Source organism: Nerophis ophidion, linkage group LG02 (genome assembly GCF_033978795.1).
Source record: "Nerophis ophidion isolate RoL-2023_Sa linkage group LG02, RoL_Noph_v1.0, whole genome shotgun sequence".
Lineage (NCBI taxonomy): Eukaryota > Metazoa > Chordata > Actinopteri > Syngnathiformes > Syngnathidae > Nerophis > Nerophis ophidion.
In genome coordinates, this window is record NC_084612.1 from 52,933,563 (window position 1) to 52,957,704 (window position 24,142).

At 41.0% G+C, this 24,142-nt stretch overlaps 1 protein-coding gene across 1 annotated transcript; it reads left to right on the forward strand.

Moving 5' to 3' along the window:
- Positions 1 to 1,350: 1,350 nt before the first annotated feature.
- On the forward strand, positions 1,351 to 22,964 carry nmur3 (neuromedin U receptor 3). Its single transcript, XM_061874422.1, has 5 exons — positions 1,351 to 1,528; positions 1,607 to 1,755; positions 4,445 to 4,686; positions 11,790 to 12,634; positions 22,288 to 22,964. Exons 3-5 carry the CDS (start codon positions 4,634 to 4,636, stop codon positions 22,683 to 22,685), a joined length of 1,296 nt encoding a protein of 431 aa, XP_061730406.1. The 5' UTR covers positions 1,351 to 1,528; positions 1,607 to 1,755; positions 4,445 to 4,633; the 3' UTR covers positions 22,686 to 22,964.
- Positions 22,965 to 24,142: the final 1,178 nt, after the last annotated feature.

Below are 24,142 nucleotides of genomic sequence, written 5' to 3' on the forward strand. Positions count from 1 at the left end.
CTGGATAAAAAAATCTGTCACTTTCTGGTAAAAGTCCTCCTTCACTTCCTTCAGTTTTAAAAGTCTTGTAAGAGTTCAACATAGTTTCCGCGATTAGCAGAGCTCCTACTCTCATCATTTCCACGAAATGCCAGCTGCTGTTTGGCGAGGAAGCAGGTCGCGTTGATGACATCTTTTAAAATCTCTCGATTCTCTTTTACCTTAACATTGTGGACAGTGATCTTGAGTCGCCACTGTTCATTCAAAGCCAAGTCTATCCTCGTCATCCCAAACCTTTTTAGCGCAATCTAGCTTTGAATATGAGCGGCCGACCGCTCATGTTGGCTGAGGCTTCTTTGCAAATTCTTTAGGTCACAAAATCCCATTTGAGTCCACACAGTTCCACAGGTTTAAAAAAGAAGGCAAGGAAAGCAGAAAAGACGGTTTCTTGCAGAACATCCACAAAGCCAGTCTTTTCACGTTTACCACTTTGTTTGGAAAGAGCGAGTAACTTTCCGTCCTACTGATTGAAACAAACCATTCAGCTTCGGCGTTGATCTTCCTTTAGTAATCATCTCCTGCTTCGCTTGAAAGTCCACTTTAGAAAACTGTTTAAGTACGGAACTGTAGTCATCCATATTGAAAGTCGGGGTGCACGAGACGGAATAAATAAGTCACTGCGGCACTTACTCGCTGAGGCCACCTTATGTCTGGGATCATGAGCGCCCCTATAGTGAGGCACCTGAACTGTTTGCCTCACCTCAGACTTTTTTCTCTGCCGTTCTGATGGCTCAACTAACACGCAAAACATGTTACTCGCTGCGGCACTTGACTCGCTTACGCCACCGTATGTCTCTGATCATGAGCGCCCCTATTGTGAGACACGAGAACTGTTTGCCTCACCTCAGACTTTTTTCCCTGCTATTTTGAATGCTCAGCAACACACCAGACAACAACACGCTCTGACGGCACGGCAGACAGAGAAGTTAACGAGGGATTGCGAAAATTCAGCGATATTGAAGAAGAAATAATCCAAATTGGTGAAGCTAAATGAAAATTAAAAACTAACAATTACAATTATTTTATCATTACATATTTTATTTCTTTGCATGATCACAGGTGAGGCACTGCCTCCCCTGCTTCCCCTGACCGTACGTCACAGGTAGGTACTTGATGTTGATATATGTAAGGCCCGTAAGGGTATTCTAGTAAAATATGCGTGTGTAAATATGCGATGTGTAAATATCAAAATATTACGTTGAATCACTTTTTGTCAGGCAATGTTTCATGTAATGGCAATTTTACTTAAATGAATACATCCAAACACTTTATAAGTATTTATTATGTGCTTCTCTGCGGGAGCACTTAGAGGCTACGCTGACAGCGCGTTTGGACACGCCACTGCTCGCGGTGAGAACAACACGCCCACGCAGCTACCAGCCTGGAGACGATTGGCAATCTACACACCTGGAATTGATGAAGGCGAGCTGCTTAAAGAACCAGTGGACCCAGGGATGCTTGCGGGAACTTAGTTCTCAAATAGTGTACCGTAAGCGACAAGCTGCTTGCTCTATCCTTGTTTCCTCTCTGTGGCTATATTTGTCCCTTGTCTTCTCCCGTGTTTCAGCAGTGTTTTCCATCCGTTGCCCTGGATCTCGACTGCCTCCCTTGTTCCTCGACTCCTCGTTCGCCCCTGGACTGTGATGCCTCTCTCTCGCCCCGGATCACCTGCCTGCCCGATGGACTGCCTCGTTCCTTCGCTCTCGTCAACACTTGGTAACACACATTTCAGCTAACTACACACAGTCTTACACCACACACTCTTATTTTGGTCACACACTCCATTCTATAGTTTAGTAGAATTGTTAGTTATTATTATATATACATTGACTATATATATAACAAATTATTGTACTTTACTGCCCTCTGGTGTCTGAGCCGTCACATCCCCTCTGCAAAACTTAACAATTATGTGCCGAAAGAAATAACAATTGTATGTATCTTCCAAACAAGGAAGAGGTTTTATCACATCAACATCAGACTAATAGACCTTGTAATCTCATCAATACCACAGAAGGTGGTATTGAATGATAAAGTCTTAAATAATGTCAAACACGTAGCGTTACAATAACCAGGAAGATAAAGAGTTTGCAGATTACACCTAGTAATCCGCTGTGGACAGGCCAAGCCAAACATGCAGGTTCAGCAGAAATCAATTTTTGGCAGGCATTCACATTTTGCCACAACACCTGTTGCACGGAGCATGTGCAATCCTGTACAAGTATGACGTGGATTCTGGACTACAATAATATTTGTTGTTTATTACAGGAGTAATTACAAAATTACTCCCGTAATAAATTAAAGAAAATGTATATTTATATTTACATTTTCGAATGTTTCGTTTCATATTCAGGTGCAGTGGCTGTAAAAAAAAATCAGAACACAAGTGGAAAAAAAACACATAATTAAATAAAGAAAACACATTGAAAATATTAAGTTAACTCAGTTATTGTCACTGTCCAACATTATTTGAGTGAGATACAGTCATAATAAATACAAAAATAAAGGTATGAATTTTGACCAAGAAGCACTGTGGTAATGCCAGCCAAAGATCCTCTATACAGCAGAGAGGTCCTCTGTTTTATAATAAATATGGTGTAAATATCCTCTACATGACAGGTGTCAAACCCAAGGTGCAGGCTGTCCACATCATTCTGAATGGCACACAAAATAATCTTCATCACTAAAGTACTTGATGTTTTCTTGCTAAAAGTGTTTGCTCCTTCCATTTTGACAGACACAATACATGTACTGCATACTGTATATATTTTTTACATGTAAATATTATCTAATAATACAACACATATTATCTAATAAAACACATTCCAAAGTGTTATTGATAAAATAAAAATAAATGTATAAGAATATCTCCTTGACTTTTAATTTTAAAGCAAGTTATCCATCAAATTGTACGCCGTAAAAATGACAATATATCCATCCATTTTCTACCGTTTATTCCCTTTTGGGGTCGCGGGGGGCACTAGCGCCTATCTCAGCTACAATCGGGCGGAAGGCGGGGTACACCCTGGACAAGTCGCCACCTCATCGCAGGGCCAACACAGATAGACAGACAACATTCACACTCACATTCACACACTAGGGGCAATTTAGTGTTGCCAATCAACCTATCCCCAGGTGCATGTCTTCGGAAGTGGGAGGAAGCTGGAGTACCCGGAGGGAACCCACGCATTCACGGGGAGAACATGCAAACTCTACACAGAAAGATCCCGAGCCTGGGATTGAACCCAAGACTGCAGGACCTTCGTATTGTGAGGCAGACACACTAACCCCTCTACCACCGTGAAGCAAAAAAAACAATGACAATAGATTTTAGGGCAAAAAAAAAAGGCCACTGAGTTGCCACAATTTTAACGTAAAAAAAACTGTCACCGTTTTTCCATTTTCAGTAATACACCGTAAAAACAACTGCAAATTTCCGATAACAAAAAAAAAAATGTGCCAGAATTTTACTATTAAAAAACAGTGGTATTGTGTTACAGTAATTAATATGATTAAAAAAAAAAAACACCATCATTTTTACATTTAGAATTTTGCCAAATGAGCTGCTAGTTTGTTTTTGTTTACCGTATAATGTACTTTTTTTTTTAAAAAGTCTATATAAAAATAAAATAATGAAATATATAGGCAATCATGTATTTTCTTGAGCTCAGCCATTGTACTTTATATATATATATACATATATATATATATATATATATATATATATATATATATATATATATATATATATATATATATATATATATATATATATATATATATATATATATATATATATATATATATATATAGCGTTTTTTCGGACTATAAGTCGCAGATTTTTCATGGTTTGGCCGGGGGTGCGACATATACTCCGTAACGACTCATGTGTGAATTTATTAACACATTACCGTAAAATATCAAATAATATTATTTATCTCATTCGCGGAAGAGACGAAGAAAATGTCAGCAATCGTCACACACACGTCATCAATCGTCACACACGTCAACCATAAAAAAAAAAAGAAAAAGGTCACTAGGCTTTGCTGCACATCTTAAAAAAAGTGGGACATTTTGAAGTTGCTGTTTTTCATGACATCGTTAAGAGGAAACGTCTTCCTCACAGACATGATAACCCTGCTGACCTTCCAAGCACAAAAAGCAGGCTTCACTACACGTGCTAAAATAACGCCAAGGCCAGGTAACAGTACAGTTAAGAATCGTTACAATAAAGAATCCAGATTAATTCTAAAATCTACTTTTGTCACACCCTTAGTATATGATATTTGCACGATATTGGTGTTGAATCGGTTTTGCCGATACAAGCCTGAATTTGACCCGGTATCAGATCGTTAAATATCCATTGGTATCGCACGTGATGACTATGTTTATTGGTACTTTGCAGATACCTGGGTCCAACACCCTCCCTCCATGCTGCGTTGGGATGAAGCTGCAGCCTGGTTACCATCCATCTAGCTCATCCTCCTCCTCCTCCTCCTCCTTCTTCTCCTCCTCCTCCTCCTCCTCGTCCGGATCCTCCTCCTCCTCGTCTTAAACCTCCGGCTCTTTTCGCCTCTGCAGCCTCCAAGCACTCATGCCTTTGGACACGTTTGTGTGCGGGAGCTGGTTCACGGAAGATGCTGTGAGGTGAGCTTTTTTCTCTTTGACACTTCTATGTGTTTATTCATTGGGACTGATCTGAATCTACAAGCGAATATAATACTCATAGTGTGAGTAATATTGATCTATGAGTGAAGATAATACTCACAGTGTGAGTGATTTGAATCTATGAGTGAATATAATACTCATAGTGTGGTCCCAGACATGGAATGACTGACAGGAAGATCTAATTGGCTCCCTGAGCTCCCGAACCAGAGTTTATTGAGCATTGTACTTGTTTTCAAACTGTTTTTACAGAAACTTTTGATATTTTATTGACCTATCGCATGTTTTGATGTTGTGTCATATATTTTTTACTTATTGCTGTCCTATTTGATCCTACCATAAACGTACATGAATTGATTAACATGGACCCCGACTTAAACAAGTTGAAAAACTTATTTGGGTGTTACCATTTAGTGTGGTCAATTGTACGGAATATGTACTGAACTGTGCAATCTACTAATAAAAGTTTCAATCAATCAATCAAAACATTAATTCCCCATAGGAAACGCTCCTGAATATTGCAGATATCCAGTTTCATATTCATACTATCATATACTGATCGGCAGATAGCCCTAAATCTTCCACAGATATGATGGCATAATTATCCTCGCAAGAAGGAACGATTAGCATTTAACGGCGTGTCTAATCGAAATGATCCCCCAAACAAATGGGACTGATTTGACTCAGTTAGTAAGGCGGAAAGAGCCATCTTTAGACGGGCGAATCTGACTTTCCGCGGTCAGGCATGTTCAGAATCAGAATCAGAATGAGCTTGATCTGCCAAGTATGTTAAATGTAAAAAATAAGAAATACAAAAAAAATAAAATAAAATAATAATAAAATAAACTAATTTAAAATAAATAAATTAATTAATTAATTAATTTAAAAAAAAAACCTGGCCCACCACTTGCTGTTGTTCTCAAACTCTTCACTTTTCTATATATATTCATCCATCCATTTTCTACCGCTTATTCCCTTTCGGGGTCGCGTTGGGCGCTGGCGCCTATCTCAGCTACAATCGGGCAGAAGGCGGGGTACACCCTGGACAAGTCGCCACCTCATCGCAGGGCCAACACAGATAGACAGACAACATTCACACTCACTTTCACACACTAGGGCCAATTTTAGTGTTGCCAATCAATCTATATATATATATATTTATATATATATATATTTTTTTTAGGTGAGTTCCTTCAGGAAAATTAAAACGTCCAGGAGCAGTGTATAGAGTTGAGATCAATTAAACAGTGAAAAGTAAATAATGGGGTTGTAATGAAAACAAAATAGAAACATATTACAATAAGAGTAAAAAGCAACAATGAGAATAAAAATATAACAGTAAAATAAGAATATAAGAAGAGAAACTAGGCAGTAGTGACCATGTTATGAAAATGTATTGCACTGTTATTGTTTTGCATCCCCTGTCATCCTAGTACCCCCCGCCCCCCTCCCCAGAGAGAAGTTGTACAGTCTAATGGCGTGTGGGACAAAGGAGTTTTTGAGTCTATTAGTCCTGCACTTGGGATGAAGCAGTACTGAACAGGCCCCTCAGGCTACTGATATTTGTATGAAGAGGGTGACTGGCATCATCCAGGATGCTCACTAGTTTGTCCACAGTCCTCTTCTCTGCCACCGTCACCAGTGAGTCCAGTTTCATTCTGATCGTAGAACCGGCCCGCCTAATCAGTTTCTCAAGTCTGGAGCTGTCCTTCCTAGATGTACAACGGTGTTGTAGCATTGCCTGAGGGCATCTTCCATTTCAGGGGACCACCTCCTCACAGAGCAAATGTTAACAGGCTGTCTTTGGAGCAGGGGGGTGTATTTTGGCTGCAAATGAACATGATCGTGGTCAGACTTCCCTAGTGGGGGGAGGGGTGTGACCTTGTATGCATCCCTGACATTAACATACAGTAGGTCAATTGTCCTGTTGTTTTTCGTGGGACAATCCTTAGCCTGGTAAAAAGCAGCTAACGTTGAGTCCAAAGTAGCATGATTGAAGTCCCCAGAAATAAAAAAAAAAAACCTCAGGATGTTGTGTATGTAGCCTTGATGTGATGGCATGGATCATCTCACATGCATTGGCTGCATTTGCCCTCGGGGGAAAATAAACACAGAGGGAGATCACGTGGCTGAACTCCCTCGGCAGATAATATGGCCGGAGGCTAACAGCAAGTAGTTCCAGGTTCGGGCAACACAAGACTTTCTTCACGGAGATGTGTCCTGGGTTACACCAGCGGTTGTTAACGTATATGAGGAGCCCCCCACCTTTTCTTTTCCCACATGTTTTAGTGTCTCTGTCAGCTCTCACTGCGGTGAATCCCTGCAGGTTCACGTTAACATCCGATACCAGGTGGTTTAGCCACGTTTTCGTGAAGATAAACAGGCTGTTCTCTCGATACGCACGCTGGCTTCTTAGTCCATGAAGCTCGTCCATCTTGTTCGGCAGCGAGTTCACATTCCCCATGATGATGGAAGGAATGGACGGTTTGTAGCACCATCGATTTTCCTCTCGCTTAGCCTTTAGCTTAGCCCCCGCTTTGCAGCCTCGAGGATTCTTCCTTAGCTCCGCTGGAATGGAGTGTCGAACACCAGTACGCCCCATTGTTTTCAGACTGAGCAGCTCCTCTCTCGAATAAGAAAGAAAGCTGGCTCCTGGTCTTTTAAAACTGCCAAAAGTATCCATTGGATATGTACAGGTATTCACTGTCTAATAATAACAATTAAAGATAAAAGATAAAGGTAAACGATAAGGTTAAAAGATCTACAACTACAGAGCTACTGGAGACGCAGCCGCCTTCCATAGCGCAAGCAGCAAAAAAATATTAAAAAAATTATATATATATATATATAAACAAACTATTGACTAAAAACACAAACAGGTACTTAAACAACTAGTATGTGCAAGGCTGACAAATAATAGCGCAGTGGCGAATAGAGCAAAGCAAAACAGATGATGAAGTGAGCATGAGTAAGTACATTCACAGTGAGAGATTAGTTCCAGAGTTTTCCAAACAATAGAGCACAATACGCCGCACCCACTAAATTCTGGAAGAAAAAAATGTTTTTCCATATATTAGCGGCAGATATATAATAAATTCCAGGATTCCAGGTGAAACGAGTTATTTATACAAAAATATGTTGTAAATATTTAATAATAATTTAATAATACCTTGATTGTTTCCAAAAGACGCCTGTAACACGGCAGTAAAACGGCTGATCAAACAGAACAGAAGTCATCGTCAAAGGACCCACGAGCTGCAGAAGCTAGCTCTACAATCAGCTAAACAGACTCAATAACTCCACGAGGATGTTTTGGTGAATTTACTGAGGAATTTGTAAAACTGAAACAATACGGAAACAATTATATCGTAAGTTAATAACACTAACACAGACACTGGTAATCGTATTAGCATAATAGCTAATACTAACGACGCTTGCTCGATTACATTACGATAGCACGTAATAATATGCATGAAAACACTCCTACAGACATCACACATGGAACGTTTGAGTAAGTAAGAATTGTTTTAGTTATATTGTAAAACTTACAACTGTTGCTTGGAGTGATGAATGAAGAATCCATACGAGTAGAAACACTATGGACGATCAGAAGACAGAACGGCACTTATATCCCGGTTCAAAGCTTTAAACAGCAGGAAATACTGTAAGCATTCACTCATAAGAACCTGCAGTGAGTGAACTTGTCCAAAAGACGGCGCCACAGCACAAACAATAGCACACCATTTCAGTGTCATTAGCTGAGATAGGCGCCAGCGCCCCCCGCGACCCCGAAAGGGAATAAGCGGTAGAAAATGGATGGATGGATACATGTATTTTATGAAAACTATTTTCATTACGGCCTTCAACAGAAAAAAAATCCATAAATTATCTGCATCAATTTACAAGCCGCAGGGTGCAAAGCGTAGAAAAAAAGTAAAAGTAGAATTTACAGTATCCCTCTGTGTTTTTCAGATTAATAACCCGGGGGAAGAAACTGTTTACATGATGGGTTATTTTGGCGAACTGATTTGTGGTTTTGAACAGTTTGTAAACATGTCGAAATTGTTTTTCTCCGCAGTACTAAAAAAGAGGTGATTTGTTCACACCTGCTGATTTTTCTTCACATGGCAAATAGATGGGGACTTGTTTGTTCGCTGAATCTGTGGTTCCAGCAGAACACAAGGCACAGATGTTGGAGCCGGACGAGAGCTCCAAGAAGCAATCAAAGAGATGGCTCAGGAAGGTCTGAAGCAACTTGGCTGTGAGTTTGTCATGGACCCTCCCTCTGCCAGCCATATGGGTGGAGTTTGGGAGAGACAAATCCGTACGATCAGAAGAGTCTTAACCTCCATTCTAGTCCAGTCTGCCCGGATACTAGACACTTCTTCACTAAGGACCCACCTTTACGAAGTAATGGCCATAGTTAACAGTAGATAGTATGATGGCATTATTTTGGCATCGTTGTTAATGAGAAGAAGGCGTGGCTGAAATAAATGTCTGCGTGAGAAAAAAGAACAACTTGAGCCTTGATTATGACCTTGGAGGGAACAACAATGAGGCTGAACAATCAGAGTATTAAAAGTAACTATATGATGCAATTCCTGATGGAATTGCGTGTGGATGCTCAAATGCTGACGTTGAACTGAAATCCTGGAATTTTTTTTAGAATTGTTGAAGTAGAGCACACAAATTACAAAAAGGGCTGATTATTTTGAAGTTGGAACGATTTGAATTAGATTAAAAATGTAGGAGTTGTGGAACTTTGAAGAATGTCCCATTGATTTCAATGAGAATTTCCCCAAAATTTGGGAATTTCGAGAAAAGCAGGAATTTTTTTGAAAATGAAAACTTGAATGGTTTGAATGAGTTGAAATGGTTGGTGTTGAAATCTTTCCAATCGGTTGAGATATGTTGAAGCAGTAACATTTTTAATTGAGAAATGGTAGTTGGGGAATTTTTGTAGTTCGAAAAACAACTTAGTTTTTTTGTCCTGATTAAGAGGAATGTTTGAACGGTAGGATGGTTGAAGTGGAAAATGTGAAAGGAATAAGTCACCAGAAAATAGGGTCAAAAAAGGGTTTGAAAACGGGAATTCTGTGAATTCCTCAATTTTTTTTTTAACTTGTGTGAATAGTTTGTCTAGGATGAGTGGAATATGTTGAAGGTGGACTGGTTTTAATCGGTTGAAAAATTTAGGAATTTTGGAAGTTCGAAAAATGGCAAATTCATTTTGAATGGGAAAAATGTTCTGAAAAACCTGGAATTCTGTGAAATCTGGGATTTTTTTTGAATTTGTCAAGGGAAAGCCCATGATTCCCCAATAGGCTAAACAGTTTGAAGTTGAAACGGTTTGAATCGGGTGAAAAATATGGAAGGTGGAGCGCGCCATAATCTGGAGTAGAAGAAGAAGAATAAGTTGAAGAAGTTTAATAAATAGATTCATTTTGGTGTAGAAAACCATATGTGGAACAGAAGTGCTTGCATGTCCTGATGGAGTGGAGTGTGTGGATGGTGGAACGGTTCGAATCGGTTGAGAAATGTGGGATATGGAGAGTTTTGTACAACATTTCCCATTTATTGTCAATAGGGGAATTCCTGGTAATTCACGGTAATCAGATAATTTTGTGAAAGGGAAACCATGTGTTGCGTTTGATATATTGGAAGAGTAGTATGGGTAAATGGTTGAAGGCTCCGAATCGGGTAACAAAATATATCAACATTTTAGACATTGTAGAAATATGAATACGTCCATTCATTTAATTGGGAATTTCCTGGACATTTGGGAATTTCGGGAAAACTGAGAATTTTTAGAAAAAAACTGATACTCACACAATTGTCCTAGAAGATATGAATGGGTTGGTGTTGGAATTTTTGGAATCAGTTGAAAAATTATGACGTAGTTACAGTTTGAATTCAGAAGTGGTATTTTTGTAATTCCTGGAATTTCAAGAAAAAAATGAATATTTTTAAATAGTAATACTTGTACAATTGTCACAGATGATATGAATGGGCTGGTGCTGGAATTTTTAAAATCGGTTGGAAAATGTTGATGTAGTTAGAGTTTGAAATGAGAAGTGGTATTTTGGAAATCCTGAAATTTCGGGAAAACCGGAAATTTGTAAGAAAAAAAAATAGTAGCACTTGTTGTCCCAACTAAGAAGAATGTTTCGATGGTGCAATGGATGGACTTGGCTGAAAGATGTGGACTGTTGGGACACGATGTGAAAAAAAGATTTTGGAAAACTGAAAATTCGGGAAATTTATGGAATGTGTTTTAACTTGAAAAAAGGTAGTTTGATTGTCTAAGGTTGAAAGTGTAACAGTTCGAATTGGTCGGTAAATGTGGGATATTGAGAGTTTTGTATAGTGTAGCTGAGATAGGCGCCAGCGCCCCCCGCGACCCCGAAAGGGAATAAGCGGTAGAAAATGGATGGATGGATGGATGTATAGTGCCCATTCATTGTCAATGGTGCAGAATTCCTGGTAATTCAGGGTAATCAGGGAATTTTGCAAAAGGAAAATCATGTATTGTGTTCAATATATCGGAAGAGTAGTTTGAGTAAATGGTTGAAAACCCCTAAATCGCAATTTTTTTTTTTGACATTGTAGAACTATGAATACGTTATTTCATTTGAATGGGAATTTTCTGGAGATTTGGGAATTTTTGAACATCCTGGAATGGACGTCACCCTGCGGAGGTGATGATGGATGAATTGTGTGATGGATGATTTGTGTAAAGATGGATTATTTGTGTAATGATGGATGATTTGTGTACTGGTGGATTATTTGTGGGATGACGAATGATTTGTGTGAGGATGGATGATTTGTGTAATGGTGCATTATTTGTGTGATGATGGATGATTTGTGTAATGGTGGATTATTTGTGTAATGATGGATGATTTGTGTAACGGTGGATTATTTGTGTGATGATGGATGATTTGTGTGATGATGGATGATTCGTGTAATGGTGGATTATTTATGTGATGATGGATGATTTGTGTGATGACGGATGATTTGTGTGATGATGGATGGTTTGTGTGATGGTGGATGATTTGTGTGGTGAAGGATGATTTGTGTGTCCACAGGAGCTTCACTGATGGCAACATGGAGCTCTCCTGCCAAGGCTGGTCATCAAGCACACTAGACAACACTAGCGTTTCCCCCAGCAACATTTCGGAGCTGGCCGCACCCACCAATCTGTCCTACATCCTGGGACCCAAACGCTCGCCCTTCTTCCTGCCCGTGGCCAGCGTCTACCTCCTCATCTTGCTGGTGGGACTGAGCGGCAATCTGCTCACCTGCGCGGTGGTGGCCAAGAACAAAAAGATGCGCAACCCCACCAACCTCTACCTGGTCAGCCTGGCTCTGTCCGACCTGCTCATGCTGGCCTTCGGAATGCCGCTGGAGATCTATGACCTGTGGCAGAACTACCCCTTCCCCTTCGGCGAGGGCGGCTGCTACTTTAAGACTTTCCTCTTCGAGACGGTCTGCTTCGCCTCTATTCTCAACGTGACGGCTCTGAGCGTGGAGCGCTACATAGCTGTGATGCACCCGCTCAAGACCCGCTACATCACCACCAAGCGCCACACCAAGCGGGTCATCGGCGCGGTGTGGGCCGCCTCCATGGTGTGCGCCATACCCAACACCTCGCTGCACGGCATCTTCTACTTGCCGGAGCGGCTCCAGGAGTCGGCCATATGCACGGTGATTAAGCCCCTGTGGATCTACAAAATGCTGATGCAGATCACCACCGTCTGTTTCTTCTTTGTGCCCATGATGGTGATCAGCGTGCTCTACCTGGTCATGGGCCTCCACCTGGGCAGGGACAGGCAGCGACGGGGCGGCAACTTAGAGAGGAAGTGGAGCGGCGAGTGCCGTGTCAAGATCAACGAGGAGAGCGGTCGCAGGATGCAAATTGTCAAGATGATCTGTGAGTTGGAAATCTTACATCACCCGTGTTGTCGTCAACGTTTCACTGAGCAACATCTCTACTGGTGTTCTTGGGTACTCCAGGATGGGTGAGGTAGCATTCATCCTCCACTTGGTATCGCCACATTCAAGCTAAACACACTATGCATTTTCAGTGCTGAACCTCAAATGGCCATAAACATTTGAATGTATCAAAACATCCAAATGTCCAGTGTGATGCGTCGTGGTTGTCCTCCCCCTTTCCACTGGACTTCACCGCTTCAAAATAATGACACTTTTTTTTCCGATGTCGGTCCGGGTGTGTCACGGCCACACGTTTTTATATTGTGTATATTTTTATATATATACATGAACAGTGACGTGCGGTGAGGTTTATAGCTGGTGAGGCACTGACGTAATCAGAATCTGATTTACAAATATACAGTATGCACTCTGCTTAGATTATTTGCCATTTGATTGGCAGCAGTTTACAGGTTATGTTTCATTTCTACATTCTTTACACATAGAAACTGTCGTCCACAAAATGTGCCTTTCATTAAAAACTAAACAAAAATCATGTTATCGCTTTACTTATAAATGAAGTCCATGCGCCGGTCCTTCTGGAAAAAAATATCCGGCACTTTCTGGTAAAAGTCCTCCTTCACTTCCTTCCGTTTTAAAAATCTTGTAAGATCAACATATTTTCCGCGATTAGCAGAGCTTTTACTCTCATCATTTCCACGAAAGCTCCTGTTTGGTGAGGAAGCAGGTCGCATTGATGACATCTTTTAAAATCTCTCGAATCTCTTTTACCCTAGCATTGTGGACACTGATGTTGAAGGCCAGGAAAGCAGAATAGGCGGTTTCTTGCAGAACATCCACAAAGCCAGTCTTTTCATGTATACCACTCTGTTTGGAAAGAGCGAGTAACTTTCCGTCCTGCTGATTGAAACAAACCATTCAGTTCCGACGTTGGTGTTCCTTTAGTAATTATCTCCTGCGTCGCTTGAAAGTCCACTTTAGAAAACTGTTTGAGTACGGAAATTTAGTCATCAATGTTTAAAGTCGGGGTGCACAAGACGGGAAAAAAAAGTCGCTGCGGCACTTACCCACTGAGGCCACCGTATGTCCGGGATCATGGGCGCCCCGCCCCTATCGAGAGGCACGAGAACTGTTTGCCTCACCTCTAAATTTTTTCTCTGCCGTTTTGATGGCTCAATCAACACACAAAACATGTTACTTGCTGCGGCACTTGACTCGCTTATGCCAACGTATGTCTCTGACCATGAGAGCCCCTATTGTGAGACACGAGAACCGTTTACCTCAACCCTGACTTTTTTCTTGGCCGTTTGGAACGCTCAGCAACACACCAGACAAGAACGTGCTCTGGCCGTATGGCAGACAGAGATTTTACAAGGGATTGTGAAAATTCAGCGATTTTGAAGAAAAAAATAATCAAAATTGGTGAAGCTGAATGAAAATTACAAACTAACAATTACAATTATTTTATCATTATATATTTTTTTTCTTTGCATGATCACAGGTGAGGCACTGCCTCCCCTGCTTCGCCTGACCGCACTTCACTGTATATGAAGGGCAGCACAGTGGTACAGGGGTTAGTGCATGTGCCTCACAATACGAAGTTCCTGAGTATTCCTGGGTTCAATCCGGGCTCGGGATCTTTCTGTGTGGAGTTTGCATGTTCACTCCGTGACTGCGTGGATTCCCTCCAAGTACACCGGCTTCCTCCCACCTCCAAAGGCATGCACCTGGGGATAGGCCCCTCCCACATCCAAATACATGCACCTGGGGATAGGTTGATTGGCAACACTAAATGGTCCCTAGTGTGTGAATGTGAGTGTGAATGTTGTCTATCTGTGTTGGCCCTGTGATGAGGTAGCGACTTGTCCAGGGTGTACACCGCCTTCCGCCCGAATGCAGCTGAGATAGGCTCCAGCACCCTAATAATTATATATGCGCCATATTGTTAATAATTTTCGTTTTCCTAATGGCATCATCTGCTGGATTAAAAAAATCCCAACATTCGACCTGCATATAAAATGGTTAGTTAGTTGTCATATATATATATATACACATACATATATATATATATATATATACACATACATATATATATATATATATACACATACATATACATATACATATACATATATATATATATATATATATATATATATATATATATATATATATATATATATATATATATATATATATATATATATATATATATATATATATATATATATATATATACACTCATATATGCTACTTGGTGAAAAAATTTTGAGAACCACTGCATCAAAACAATATGTTCTTTAACTGGAGGAACAGCCGACTATACAGTGTTTAAAATATAACGTAATCATATTATATTAAATCATACACACTAAAAATAATGATTCAAATAACCATTTAAAAAAGACAATTTCACCAGGTGCACAACTTTTTTTTTTAATCCTAAAACAAACAAAAAAACGATACACTCAATTCTGTAAGCAAAAATTGTACTTAAATACATATTGAACATTTTAAAGTGCATTTTTTCCCAGTTTAAATTTTTTTTTTATGTCTTTTTGTTTGTTGATCATGGCACTCTTGCTCGTTTATCCCTGTTGAAGGGCTCATATTGCCCGTCTGAGTTGAAGCTGAACACACATCCGGGATATTTAGGACTGAAATGCAGAAACAAAGCATTTTACAGCTCGCCTGTTGGCAGCAGTGCATCTTCTAATCCACGCCACTGTTGCCAAGACATGTTCCACTGATAAAACATGGACAAAGTGTGGCAAGAACCACGTATGGACAGTTGGTATTGGCGAGGGAGTGTTGAGGTAGTCCGTGAAACAAATCCACATCAGTTGTTTTGGTCCAGATGGAGAATAATGACAGTGTACAAGATTCAGACTGTCACACAAAGCATGAAGCAAGATGGGAAATCAAAAACTACTATTTGAATCATCTTCTTATGCAGCGAATACAATAATTATACCGGGCTAATAAAGTTGTCATTACATAATGATTTGCACTTCTAGGTTAGGTAGAGGCATTAAATTGAAGTTTGTGTGAAGCTTGTGCAGCATAGCGATGCTAGATTTGTTCCTCCGTGGATGCGTCGGGCAAAAACACAGCGTGAGGTAAGAAATAAAGATTTATTTAACTCAAAACAGGCTAAGAACAAAAACACTGGTGCCAACAGAAAAGAAAACAAAAGTGCTAGCATGGAAAGCTAGGAAAATGAACGGAAAACACAAACACTTGGCACGAAGGCACAAAAAGGGAAAACAAAATGATTAGCATGAGCACTAGCAATAAACAAAACCGCAGCGCGAGAGCTAGCGAGTATGAACAATGAAAGCAAGTCTTCAACCGTTGCATGTGAGCAAATTAGAGTCCGAGGATGAGTGAATAGAAAGGGCTGGCTTGTATAAGGATGGTGATTACGAGAAACAGGTGTGCGGGAACCGAGAGTAGCAGGTGGAAATAATATGTAACCATGGTGACAAACTAAACAGGAACTAAAGAGTCAAACGACAGAGAGTGATACAGAAAGGAACTAATGCAAACATTGGCAGACAATAATACACAAATGCATCAAAGCAAAAAATATGGTATGATCCGGATAGGATCATACCCCCCAAAAGGACAGATCCCAGATGTCCCCAAACCAAAAATACCTGAAACCCCCCCACAACAAGAAAGTTCACAAGCGAAGGGAGGGCGGAGGGAGGCCATGGTGGAGGGTCGCCAGGTCGTGTGTCCCCGAATCCACCGATGACAAGTCATGTGGCAGCGGCGGATGGAACGCTGCTGCCGCAAAGTCTTGACGGGCGACCCCGAAAAGGTCACATCGGTGGCCGCCGAGAAGATGGGCGTGCGTGGCGCCAAAAGTAGAGCAGCGTTAGCGTTGTTAGAGAGGGCCACCTGCAGGCCCCAGATTGCTGCTTGTAGAGCAGGCCAGCTCGAGGACGCTGAGACGTCGTCATGGAGGAAGCAGGATGTAAAGTTGTCATCGCCGTAGAAGCAGGAGGCGGAGTCGTCGTCGTTGAGGAAGGAAGAGTCGTCGTCGCCAAAGAAGCAGGCGGCGTCGTCGTCGTTGTCGTGCAAGTAGTAGGGGGAGTCGTCGTCATAGAAGAAGCGGGCGGCGGCATCGTCGTTGCCGTGGAAGCAGGAGGCGGAAGCGTCGTCGTAGCTGTGGAAGCAGGCGTAGTAGTCGTTGACATGTAGACAAGCGTAGTCGTCGTAGCAAGAGCTGGTGTGGGCTCCAGCCCCGGAGCAGGCGCTGGTGTTGGTTCCAGCCCCTGAGCAGATGCTGGTGAGAGATCCAGGCAAGGGTCAGGTACTGGAGTGGGCTCCAGCCTAGGAACAGGTGCTGGTGTGAGAATCAGGCGAGGATCAGGTGCTGGTGTGAGAACCAGGCGAGGGTCAAGTGCTGGTGTGAGAACCAGGCGAGGGTCAAGTGCTGGTGTGAGAACCAGGCGAGGGTCAAGTGCTGGTGTGAGGACCAGGCGAGGGTCAAGTGCTGGTGTGAGAACCAGGCGAGGGTCAAGTGCTGGTTTGAGAACCAGGAGAGAGTCAGATGCTGGTGTGAGAACCAGGCTTGAGTCAGATGCTGGTGCGAGAACCAGGTTTGAGTAAGATGCTGATGTGAGAACCAGGCTTGAGCTAGGACTAGCTACAGGTGCTAGCGGTGGTGCAGGTGGAGGCGGCCTAGCGGGCCGCTGTTTGACAGGCCGGAACACAGGTGGAGGAGGTCTAGGAGGAGGTTGTGGTTTAACGGGTCGAAAAAACGGTGGAGGAGGTCTAAGGGGAGGTTGCGGTTTTACGGCCCGAAAGACTTTAAATGTGGCCGCACAGGAGGTTGCGGCTTGGCCGGTCGAAAAACAGGTAAAGGTGGCCTACTAGTAGGTAGCGGTTTGACAGGTTGAAAAACAAGTAAAGGTGGCCTACATGGAGGATGTGGCTTGGTAGGTCGAAAAGCCGGTAAAGGAGGCCTACTTGGAGGTTGCGGCTTGGCTGAGCGCAGCTGTGCTACCTCCATAGCACAGTTACCAGCACTAGCCCCCCCTTCAAGACGCGGATCCCAGACGCGCTCCCTGTGGTGTGAGATTGTCTCTAAGGGTGGGCGGAGGGAGGTCAGGAGGTGGGTAGACTCCTCCCCTCTAGATTGTCCAAAATGTCCTTTAGAAAAAGGAGAATAACCCATAGACTTGGGCGGGGCGTGAGACCTTAGGAGCAGAGTCTAAAATGCAGATGAATGTGGTTGACTAAACCTACACCTAGAAAAATTTTCCTGATAGAATTTAATTTTATTATTAACGTCCAAATCTTTAAAAACTGGCTGAGAGTTAGAATCCTAAAAAAAAAAAAAAAAATCAGTGACGTCACCGGGGGGCGTTACCGAAATGACGTCACTGCTGCTGTCCGTGAGAGGGACAGGCCAGCCAGAGGAAAGTTTGGGAAAAGAAACAAAATGATTACCTAACAACAGGGGAACATTGTGCTTTCTGTTGTTGGCTGTGTTTAGGAGTGGGAAGTCGTGGACTAGGCGCGTCACTGTCGCGAGGCGAAGCCCTATTTTGCGGCTTCCGCTTTTGCTGACCAGTGCGAGCGGCTTGAGAGGGAACATCACTGTACCAGGAAGAATCTAGCGGGGCCAGTAACCCATTTGGTCCCCGCATCATGTCTTCACCTGGCCCGCAGCGGAGTGTCTCCGTCTCCCACGCTCGGAGCAAAGTCCACGTACCTTCGCCGAAGTCCTTGTTGCTGCCTGACGTGGAAAAACCTTTCGATGCTCGGACTCTACTGTGAAGCTTGTGCAGCATAGCGATGCCGGATTTGTTCCTCCGTAGATGCGTTGGGCAAAAACACATCGTGAGGTAAGAAATAAAGATTTATTTAACTCAAAACAGACTAAGAACAAAAACACTTTTGCTAACAGAAAAGCAAACAAAAGCGCTAGCATGGAAAGCTAAGAAAACGAATGGAAAACACAAACACTTGCCACGATGGCATAAAAAGGGAAAACAAAATGATTAGCATGAGAGCTAGCAATAAACAAAACCGCAGCGCGAGAGCTAGCAAGTATGAACAATGAGAGCAAGTCTTCAACTGTTGCATGTGAGCAAATAAGAGTCCAAAGATGAGTGAACAGAAAGGGTTGGCTTATATAAGGATGGTGATTACGAGAAACAGGTGTGCGGGAACCGAGGGTATCAGGTGGAAATAATATGTAACCATGGTGACAGATTAAACAGAAACTAAGGAGTCAAACGACGGAGAGTGATACAGAAAGAAACTATTGCAAACATTGGCAGACAATAATATACAAATGGGGCAAAGCAAGAAATATGGTATGATCCGGATATCAGATCACAACAGTTTGGCATTTATCAAAGTCTTTTTTTCTGAAAATTATATTTAATTATATATAAAACAAATACACAAGAATAAACATTATTCAATAATGTTTTAAAATCAATTCCACAGAACATTTAAAAGTTTAACCTCGATGAATTGTAAAAAAATATTTTATTTAATTGTTGTTATTTGTATTATGAATATTTATTTTTAACTGTGACCCTCTGTGGCATACATCATTTAGTAGTAAGAGCAATGAAGTAGTGCCACGACTCGACAAAGAAAAAGTTGAAAGTAAATTAATTAAATTTTATATGTATTTAAAAGTTACGTATACAGTATATATATACATATATATATATATATATATATATATATATATATATATATATATATATATATATATTTATATATGTAAATTAAACTAAATAAAATACATTATACATGTATACATACACACATATGTATATATATATAAAGAAAAAGAAAAAGTTGAAAGTAAATTAATTACATTTTATATGTATTTAAATGTTACGTATATGTTATATATATATATATATATATATATATATATGTATATATATAAATTAAACTAAATAAATTACATTATATATGTATGCATACGCATATATATATATCAATATATACATATATATATATATATATATATATATATATATATATATATATATATATCAATATATATATATATATATATATACATATATATATATATATATATATATATATATGTATATATATATATATATATATATGTATATATATATATATATTTTTTTTTTTTCCAAGATGGCGCTGCTGTAGTGGCTGCTGTAGGCAGGAGCTCTGTGCTCTTGTGTCATCCTTTTGTGTTTCCCTTTTGTTTTCATGTGTTATTATATTTTTTTGCATTTTGGTCCGGAACCCTTTGGGACTGTGTGACAAGGGGTGGCACTTTCGAGACCTCTGTGGTGCTTTTTTTGTGGACTTTTGGATCTGCCTCCCGGGAGCCTTTTGGCCATGGAGACCAGCTGCTGGGTCTCTGCTACACCGGATTCTGTTTGGAGGGACTGGAGGAGATGCGGATGAGGGGACAGGGCTGCGGAGCTAGCACTGAGCGCTGGGACGGAGAGGCTTCGCGGTGTCTCGACTGGCTGAGCAGGTACCGGACACCTCAGTCACCTTGGACGTATCTTCGCTCATCCATGCGGACTGGACATTGGCCGAGAGTGGAGTCGGCTGTCTTGGTTGCTTTGTTGGGTCCGCTTCTGTCTCTGGCCATGCTCCCTCCTCCCCAGCGGACGATGGCGTGGAACACCGCAGAGGCCACCACAGTGTATATGTTTATTTTACTTTTTATTCATAGCTGTATGTAGAAGTGTCTGGTTGTATCTGCTGCTTTAATGTCTTTAATGTCCTCAGTGTTCTTTGATGTTTGATGTTTCCCTCTTACACACATGTAAGAGGGATGTGTACTATGGCTATGAGTTGTTGGTTTTTTTTTGTTTTTTTTTCCCTTGGCCTCAGTCTGCACCCCCACTACAGGGCCCAGGCTAAGACCGATTTTTTAAATTTTATTTTAATCTTCTATTCTCCCCCCCCCATGTTTACCTGTATGTCTTCTTTTTTGTAAGGGGCGCTGGAAGCTGGCAGACCCGTCAGCGATCCTGTTCTGTCTCCCTGTAATGTTTGTCTGATCTTGAATGGGATTGTGCTGAAAATTGTAATTTTCCTGAAGGAACTCTCCTGACGGAATAAATAAAGTACTATCTAATCTAATCTAATCTAATATATATATATATATATATATACATATATATATATATATATATATATATATATATATATATATATATATATATATATATAAATGTGTATATGTATGATTAGATTAGATTAGATAGTACTTGATTTATTCCTTCAGGAGAGTTCCTTCAGGAAAATTAAAATTTTCAGCACAATCCCATTCAAGATCAGACAAACATTACAGGGAGACAGAACAGGATCGCTGACGGGTCTGACGGTTTCCTGCGCTCCTTACAAAAAAGATGAGATACAGGTAAACAAGGGGGGGAATGGGAGAAAAATATCGGTCTATTTATATATATATATATTTGTGTGTGTTTGTGTATATGTATATGTAGAGTGATTAATCTGATACAAAATAATCACCTGACAGCCCAAATATATATATATATATATATATATATATATATATATATATATATATATAAATATATATCCATCCATCCATTTTCTACCGCATATTCCCTTTTGGGGTCGCGGGGGGCGCTGGCGCCTATCTCATATATATATATACATATATATATATTAAATAAAAATATCTATCCATCCATCCATTTCTACCGCTTGTCCCTTTTGGGGTCGCAGGGGGGGGGGGGGGGGGTGTCGCTGGAGCCTATCTCAGCTGTATTCGGGCGGAAGGCGGTTTACACCCTGGACAAGTCGCCACCTCATCACAGGGCCAACACAGATAGACAGACAACATTCACACTTTACATTCATACACTAGGGCCAAGTTAGTGTTGCCAATCAACTTATCCCCAGGTGCATACCTTTGGAGGTGGGAGGAAGCCAGAGTACCCGGAGGGAACACATGCAGTCACGGGGAGAACATGCAAGCTCCACACCGAAAGATCCCGAGCCCGGGATTGAACTCAGGACTACTCAGGACCTCCGTATTGTGAGGCCGATGCAGTAACTCCTACACCACAGTGCTGCCCAATGAAAATGTAATTAAAATATGAATACCAAAATGTTTTATACAAAAAACCTTAATTCATATTTCTTTCTACTTTTTTGTCATTTGCAGTCCTAAACAAAAATAGTACTTTTTTTTTTAAATCTATTTAATGCTAACCCTTTGACTATCCATTTCATTGAATTCTGTCAGTGTTTTTATTTAAACATATAAATTATAATCCATAAAATAAATGTTAAAGGCGTGTGATGTTCGAATAAAGATTTGGCTTTAAGATAAAAATAAATTCACCAGTTTCTTCTCTTCAGTGTAGTTCTAAAACTCCTTCATTGTGATCTTTGAAAAATAATAACCACATTTTTGGGGTTAAATCTTGATATGGACCAGATGTAACTAAAACAAAGTGTGGATGTCTACCAAGAGATCACCAACAATAGAAAGATGCAGACAAGAAGCAAGAGAGGAATAATGTTTTTAGTCCAGATAAAAGAAGGTCAAGGCTGTGAATAGCTGCTCAGGTCTCTCTCTCTGAATAGCTGCTCAGGTCTCTCTCTCTGGTCACCCTGCAGCCATCGTGGTCGCAGTGTTCGGCTTCTGCTGGGCGCCGTTCCACGTGGACCGTCTGCTGTGGAGTTCCACCCGCCAGTGGACCGACCTGATGCACTACATCTACCAGTACGTGCACATCCTGTCGGGGGTCCTCTTCTACCTCAGCTCCGCCGTCAACCCTGTCATCTACAGCCTGATCTCCACACGCTTCCGGGAGTGTTTCCGTGAGCTGGTGTGCTCCCAGGCGGAGGACAACGGCTCCGGACGAAGCTCTCCACCGCGCCCTACAATCTTAAAGGAGCCCTCGGTTGCCGGCGCTGAGACGGAGGGGCGGAACTCCAACTCTCTCATCCCCTTATTATCGCCTCCTATGGGCTTTGACGCTGTGGACTCGGTCCACCAGACCTCGGTGTTCTGACTTGAGTCTGATTGGAAAGCGGTCCTCTAAGTCATGAAGCCTCTTTCACACGGAAATATCGTAACGGAAGGTTCCGTTTGTTTACGCAGAACCCAGCTTAGGTGAGCTTTTATTGACGTGATGGCTAGCTTTCACACTTGAATCCATACCGTACCGGATCTTAGCACCTGGGAATCGATTCCAATACTTGATTTTGGGTATACTTCTGTGTGTGCTCAAGTATTAGTAATTATCAGTGTGTTTATACAAACCCCAAAAGCACGTTGTGTAAATGGTAAATAAAAAGAGAATATAATGATTTGCAAATCCTTTTCAACTTATATTCAATTGAATAGAAAAAGACAAGATACTTAACAGTCAAACTGGAAAACTTTGCTATTTTTTGCAAATATTAGCTCATTTGGAATTTGATGCCTGCAACATGTTTCAAAAAAGCTAGAAAAAGTGGCAAAAAAGACTGAGAAAGTAGCACTAGCGATATTTGTAATAATTGCAAGGTTGCCATTTCATCAAAAGCGAGTAATGTGCTGAAACGTATGACCACGCAGCATGCAATAACTATGAATGAATGTTTTTCAACCGCTCCGATCCCATCTGGCATAAATGCAACAGGTGCTAGCTCAGGCCGCCTATTAGGTTAGCAAGCATGAAAAGAGACAGATTCTGACCGGCTCCAAGGCTAGCAGTAATCACTCTGCCGCTAAACCAGGGGTCGGCAAACCAAAAGGTTGAAAGAGCCATAATGGACCAAAAATACGAAAAAAAATCTGTCTGGAGCCACAGAAAATTAAAAGCTGTATAAAAGTCTTATAATGAAGACAACACATGACGTAAGCCTACTATCAAAATACATAAATAATGTGTCACAGGCTGAAGCAAATCTTTGTTGACAGAAAGGTTGAAATGTAATATTTATTCTATACAATTTTACAACATTGGAAAACACTAGTATATCAGAGGCTACTCGGAAGGCCACACACTTCTTTTAATAGATTTATTACAATCTATTAAAAGAAGCTAGGTAATGTTTGCTGTGGTCCGGAGCAACATGGCACACAAACAACTAGCAGAAATGCAGCCAATATTACATACAGATAATGTGTCATGAGACATGCAAAAATAAATTAAATAAAGAGGATAAAAGTAAAAGATATTAAATGAGCTCAAATATACAAGTAGCTACAAACGAGGCATAATGATGCAATATGTACATACATCTAGCCTAAATAGCATGTTAGCATTGATTTACTTGCAGTCATGCACTGACCAAATATGCCTGATTAGCACTCCAACAAGTCTATAACACCAACAAAGCACACCGTTGTGCATTCACGCACAGAATAAAACTTTTGGTGGACAAAATGAGACATCGGAGGAGTGGAAGATTTTACATGTAAACATGAACCGTCGAAATGAGTATGTCAGGGGGTGAACAACGGGATGGGTCAAATGCAGAG